General features: G+C 35.6%; 1 protein-coding gene across 1 annotated transcript; it reads left to right on the top strand.

Moving 5' to 3' along the window:
- Window positions 1–586: 586 nt before the first annotated feature.
- LOC127120933 (12-oxophytodienoate reductase 2) lies at window positions 587–2907 on the top strand. The gene is made up of 5 exons (XM_051051551.1): window positions 587–865; window positions 962–1108; window positions 1213–1343; window positions 1737–1913; window positions 2069–2907. Exons 1-5 carry the CDS (start codon window positions 789–791, stop codon window positions 2650–2652), a joined length of 1116 nt encoding a protein of 371 aa, XP_050907508.1. The 5' UTR covers window positions 587–788; the 3' UTR covers window positions 2653–2907.
- The last annotated feature ends 4132 nt before the right edge of the window (window positions 2908–7039 follow it).

The following is a 7039-nucleotide window of genomic DNA, read 5'->3' as shown; positions in this document are numbered from 1 at the left end:
CTAACTTTTCAACTCTCTACCTTTTTCTAACTTTCTCTCTCCTATTTTATTTTCTCTTAGCAATTATTTTCTCCAAATAAATATTATTTTATCCTTTATCTTATTCCACTTCTTTTAATTTTTAATTTTCCTAAAATCAGTCTAACTTCTCTTTCCGAAAGTTGTGCATAAACTAAACTAAACTAAAATAATGTAACTAAGTCAACTTAGCAATAATTTTGTTGCAGTCAAAAAGTGTGGACACAAATCTTCCAAATGAATGGAAGAGAACGAACCAAGTAATGCAAGCCAGGTGCATTGCATTGTTTACGCATTATTAAATGTAGAAACTTGACTAAAGTAAATACCTCAACGGTGGGGGCAACTTGTGACCTACTACCATTATTTGAGTTAAAGTTCTTTTTTTTTTTACAATTATGAACCGTAGTTATAAATATATAGGATGAGGTTGAACATACTAAAAATTCAATTTTGTCTTTCTGAAGATGCATTACACGTGTGTTGGTGTCTCTCAAGATAAATTTCTGAAATCTAAAAATAATTGAAACTTTTGGTGAACAAATAATTGTGATCTCACATCACAGACACAAGAATCAAAATGGACTGCTATTAGGTGAGAGAGGATCATGCAACGCAATAGCACACGTCATCAATAAGTATAAATAAATACTCGTAAAAGCCATCACCACTTTCAACTTTTAGTTTCACTATAAAAATAATACACATCTTAAATTTCATCATCATATTCTATTCTATCACTTAGTGAACTTCATCAACCCAAAAAGAAAATGGCTGGTGTTGCTGAATCTGATCCCATTCCTCTTCTTACTCCATACAAAATGGGCAATTTCAATCTCTCTCATAGGTATACTTCTATCTTTATCTTTTCATTCAATCATTGCTTCTCATTTCAATGTCTTTCGCTCACCATGTGTTTGTGTTATTTACTCAATTGATTCAGAGTTGTTTTGGCACCACTCACACGGCAGAGATCATACAAAAACGTTCCTCAACCACATGCTATCCTCTATTACTCTCAGAGAGCCATTGGTTCTAATGGAGGTCTTCTCATAACTGAAGCTACTGGTATCTCTGACACTGCTCAAGGGTAAATAATTACAACTAATTCAATCATTCTTCAATAAATTATGCTTTCGTTTATGTTTCTTTTTATAGATAAATAAATTGTGTTGATTATATTATTATGTGAAGGTATCCCGACACACCAGGTATATGGACTAAAGAGCATGTTGAGGCTTGGAAACCTATTGTGGAGGCTGTTCATGCTAAAGGTGCTACCTTCTTTTGTCAAATTTGGCATGTTGGAAGAGTTTCTGATTCTGGTATGTACTATTTCCTCAAATTATCAATTAACTTATCCAATTTTCTTTGTATACAGGCTTAATATAGTTTTTACATGACATAGTAACATAAATAATGATATGATGTATACTTGGACAGTAGGAAGGAATATCACATATTACATTAAGTGAGGAAACTTTATGGATCAATTTGTAAATATTGAGCAGCGCAAGCTAAACTATTGATTAATCATGTGTAATGTTTCCTTTTGCATCAATCAAACAAAATGGATATGGTTGGAGTGGAAGGTTGTTGTAATTTAGTATTATTAAAGGGAAACTAAATTAAGATATATATTTTTATATATACATCAATGTACATGCTTGTGATGTAGACACTCAATTTATGCTCATTTTCCATGTTATTCTCAACAGTTTATCAGCCGAATGGGCAAGCACCAATATCTTCTACAGACAAGCCACTCACACCGCAAATTCGAAGTAATGGTATTGACGAAGCGAAATTCACACCACCAAGGCGGCTAAGGACGGACGAAATTCCAGGCATTGTCAATGACTTCAGACTTGCTGCAAGAAATGCTATTGAAGCTGGTAAATTCACTGATCTTTTTAAATCTCTCCAAAACTCATAAATGCTTTAATGTATCATAGCACAATATTTTTCAGACACTGAACAGTTTGTTGCTTTAGAGTGCATTAGGACACTTTACAATTATGTAACATACTCATTGGGATGCAAATTGCAGGATTTGATGGGGTTGAACTCCATGGTGCTCATGGCTACCTACTTGAACAATTCATGAAAGATAAAGTGAATGACAGAACAGATGAATATGGTGGATCCCTTGAGAACCGTTGTAGATTTGTTTTGGAAGTTGTTGAAGCTGTAGTAAATGAGATAGGAGCAGAAAGAGTGGGAATAAGATTATCACCTTTTGCAGATTATGCAGAATGTGGAGACTCCAATCCCAAAGAATTAGGCCTTTATATGGCTAATGCCCTCAATAAGTATGGTATTCTATATTGTCACGTGGTGGAACCAAGAATGAAAACTGTTCATGAAATAACTGAATGCCCTCACACCCTTGTGCCAATGAGGAAAGCCTTCAAGGGCACTTTCTTGGTTGCAGGAGGTTACACTCGACCTGATGGGATTAAGGCCATAGCTGAAAACAGAGCAGACCTTGTTGTTTATGGTCGTTGGTTCTTAGCTAATCCAGATTTGCCAAAGAGATTTGCACTTGATGCTCCTCTCAACAAGTACAACAGGGAGACATTCTACATTTCTGATCCAGTTATTGGTTATACAGACTACCCTTTTCTTGAATGAAGAAACAAGTTCTGTAGCATCCTAGTGTGTAACCTCCTCGCTAAATAAGTTATTTAGGCCTTGCAAATTGGTTTCTGGAATTGAGTTAGTCAGTGAAATAAGAGTTTCAAGCTTATATATGTTATTGATTGTTCTCGTGCTTATGCTTTAGACCCAATTGACACATTTTCTAAATGGTCAGGGAACAGTGTGTAAAATTTAAACTTTTGTTGTATGTGATAAGTCAATGAATTCCAACAAGATCTGATTCCACTATCTCATGTTTGTTACTTCAATCAATCCATTCCTTTTTAGATGTACTGAGTCTGATAAGATCTGATTGCTGGTTTAAATAATTAAAAATGATGGAAACATGCTCAAAATTCTTTGCTGGTTCTTGGGTTAAACTAGTTTTGAACATTTGTAGAGATCTTATATTTCACTGCCAAACCAAGTAAGAATATATGGGCAAAATACCAACTCCAAAACTTCAGCTTTTATCCTATAAGATGGCATAAAGTTCATACTAACACTGAAGTTGCCTCCTCATTTCATTGAAGGAAACTCATTATATCCACCTTTTTTTTCAATTTTTGTATCCTAATGCATGAACTTGACCGCTATCTGAAAAAGCTTTGCTTTAAAGAGCCTATCCAAGTTTTAATTTACAATCAAAATCAAAATTCCATCCTTTGCTCAAAAGAAAAATAAGAGGGCCCACCAGACTTAGCAATTTGTTATAACGGGGGCTTTTACGTTTTGGCCCACTCCTCTTTTTATGATTGCATTACTTCTTCCACCCTTAGTCATGTCTTCCACCGTTAGTGATGTTAGTGATGGAGAGTCACCCTACTTAAATCTAAAATATATTTCCAAGCACACCCATTTAGACCAAACTCATGCGAAGGTAAGCTACACCCTCATTTTGCAAGAATTGAGTCCAAAGATGCGTCTTTGAAAGTATACTTCCGTAATCATCCTTTAAAAGTAAAATTTGACATTTTAAAAAAAATTCAGTGATATAATAGGTCATGTATAATAAATATACAATCATAATAAATTTGTTATCAATTAAACCATATAATGATATAATAAGATTAAAATGTCATATATTAGAATCAATCCATAATTCATAATACTATCAAAATGACAAATTATAAAACCTCAATACTATCTCTAATCTATAATACAAATACAATCAAATACTACAGGTATATCAGACCTTCTTTGTCTCATGTACTACAATGTCGTTCGTGCCTCAGATAAATGACATTTATAGTGACCATCACAGAAGTGGCTTTCGAAAAGTCTTCTCTCTCTATACTCGCTCGCACAATAGCCTCTGTACAATAACATGCATGTAAAAAATCAGCGGCATGACATGTCATAGTCTACTCCTTCTCTAATATCTTTTAATGAGGCAGCCTAGATGGATCTCTATGAACATCTGGTGTCATGTAAGGATGCGACACTCTGAAATACAACTGGATGTAGCCGAATGCATTACTCCGATGGCAATGAGCTATCACACTTATAATGATATACAATCATAATAAATTTGTTAGCAATTAAACTATATAGTGATATAATAAGATTAAAATGTCATATATTAGAATTAATCCATAATCCATAATACTATCAATATGACAAATTATAAAACCATAATACTATCTCTAATCTATAATACAAATACAATCAAATACTACAGGTATATCAGACCTTATCTGTCTCCTATACTACAATGTCGTTCGTGTCTCAGATAAATGACATTTATAATAAACAACACAAAAGTGGCTTCCAAAAAGTCTTCTCTCTCTATACTCGCCCGCACATCAGCATCTGTACAATAACATGCATGTAAAAAATCAACGACATGACCTGTCATAGCCTGCTACTTCTCTAATATTTTTTAATGAGGCAGCCTAGATGAATCTCTATGAGCATCTGGTGTCATGTAAGGATGTGACACTCTGAAATACAACTGGATGTAGCCGAACGCATTACTCCAATGGCAAGGAGTTGTCACACTTCGTGCTTCATCTGGTAGTAGATGATTATAAAAATTAGCATACATCGTATCTACACCTATGGGGACTATAGTTAGGGGGAGTAGACGTAAAGAGGTCTTTTGGAACAACTAGTAGATACTCGAACTGGCGCATAAATTACTCAAGAAAAATTGGATACATCAGGCGTGAACAACAAGCAAACCATCAAGAGTAGAAGGTTATGCCATCCAAGGGACGCCTCTAACGGTTGGCGTCATACGGTGTGTAACCGATATCATTTGTTGTAGTGCAGTCAAGAAACACTCTAAAGGGTCTAGTCGATTGATTCCCTCTGAGCGGGATGGATGCACAAGCACGCGACTGATCCTTAGTGTAGTCATAAATATATGACCAACTAAAGATGCATGAAAAGTGATGAAGGAGCCTGCAAATGGTACAAATGAAATATTAGTAATGGTGTAGAAAAAGTGTTATGAAAATGGTACAATAACAGTAAAGGTGCAAATATATTACTGTAAACAGTGTGCAAATAACTTTTATTTGTCTGGTATTCCAAAGACAACCTTCAACTAACTTCGAGTATAGGTAAACCAGACAAGCCCCCCAGTTGTATCTAAGGTAAACCACATCGACATAATAGGCACTCTTGTCCATAAATATGGGTGTGTCAACCAAGTATATGAGGTATGATCTTAATGCACATATTTTGTGATGCATAACCATCGGTCTCCACTGCCGCAATCAGGTGGTGTACATATAAGTTCTCCAAAAATGCAAATCTAGCGTGACACCGTTTGGTGTCTCCCAACTCCTTTAGTGCATCTTCTGGGTCAACTCCCAAATAGGTCACAATCATCTTCAGAGTTTAATGTTTGGTCATCCTGGGTGGTCTAATAATCTTCCCCTGATTAGAAGATGTAGCAAAAATGACACATCATCTAGTATGATGGACATCTCACCATGTGGAAGATGAAAAGATAATGTCTTTAAGTGTAATCTCTCAACAAAATCCGATAACATACCATGGTTAATAGTAGTATAATTGTTCATGTATAAATCTCTTAACCCAAATAGTTATATGGTATCATTAAACCATTGCTCCTCAAGCTGCTACAACCTCGCAATCTTCCTACAATGGTTGATACATTTTAAAGCATCACAATACTGCAAAAAATAAATCATCGTTAGAAAGTTCAAATATTATAACACATGTGATTTAAAGAATAAATGAAAATAAAATTTACCTCTCCATCTCACACATGTCTAACAACATGGTTTTGCATACAGAGGCAGCAATGATGTGCCATAGGTGAAGGAGAATTACGGTCCAAAACGCAGTAGAAATTAAAATTTTCTCCTTTAGAGATCCTTACGAATGGTCATGATTAGTGATAGAATATTTACCTCTTGTGACGGTTGAAATCTTTGGTGTAGATCTCTTGTGACAATCAAAACCTTTGATGCAGATCTACGGAGCGATCACGAACGTTGAACGATGACAACGTCTCTACTCAGTCCACACGAACGAATTCTTTCAATCTCAGTGGTAGCTGGTACGAATGAAGGCTTTGAGTGAGAGAGAGAGAGAGAGAGAAAACGAAAATAATGCAACCGCAATGAATGCTTCTGCACAAGGGTTCTATTTATAGAACCACTTGTGTGGGCTTCAAGCTAAAAAGTCCACTTAAGTGTATTTTGGCCCATATCTTATAATATGCCCAAAATCACTTAAGCCCATGGTACCTTACCATATTTCGTATTCTACTTAAGTACACCGTACCTTACGATGTTCTATAATTCACTTAAGGGCACCGTACCTTACGGTGTTCCTTAGTTACTCTATCTCTCATCAATCCGTCTTTTGTGTGTGACCCTGTAGGTTTTCGCGACGTTGGCAATTATATTAAATCACGTATTTAACATAATAAACAGTGAGCGATATCTAGCAACACATCACTGCTACCCAAGACACGAAAATGTCATGTGATCTGACAAAACCTTCTGTGATAATACTTATGTGTATAATTACCATTTTGCCCTTATGTCTATATTGAACACAAGGCATAGACCGTGTCATCCTTGTCCAGTTCAATATTGGGCCCATAGACATTTATCTTGTTATGCAGGACGCACAAATTCCATCTAGGTCACTCATGTCCCTCAGCATGCTTCGTGGAGTACCCATCAACTGTCTTTATGGGTATCCAGTTACGGACAACGTTTGATCAGCAATAAAGCACTCGACTCTATATCTAGGGTCCATAGTGGTTTCAGGTCGAAGAGTAGTATACACCATTATCACCATGAGAATAACTTATGACACTTTGCATAACTTTCTATATAGTATTCTCATAGCGGGTCAATCTAGTATAAATATTACTCTTAATATTCATACCTAT

This window comes from Lathyrus oleraceus, chromosome 2, assembly GCF_024323335.1.
Source record: "Lathyrus oleraceus cultivar Zhongwan6 chromosome 2, CAAS_Psat_ZW6_1.0, whole genome shotgun sequence".
Taxonomy (NCBI): Eukaryota; Viridiplantae; Streptophyta; class Magnoliopsida; order Fabales; family Fabaceae; genus Lathyrus; species Lathyrus oleraceus.
Note: the sequence above shows the minus strand (reverse complement) of the source record. Positions and strands in the feature narration are given on the sequence as shown.

Bases quoted from the DNA above. Each gene is read 5' to 3' on its own strand.
- LOC127120933 (XM_051051551.1), top strand. From the start codon at position 789: ATGGCTGGTGTTGCTGAATCTGATCCCATTCCTCTTCTTACTCCATAC. The intron at 1,109-1,212 runs GTAAATAATTAC...TATTATGTGAAG, and splicing joins ATCTCTGACACTGCTCAAGG to GTATCCCGACACACCAGGTA. The intron at 1,344-1,736 runs GTATGTACTATT...TATTCTCAACAG, and splicing joins TGGAAGAGTTTCTGATTCTG to TTTATCAGCCGAATGGGCAA.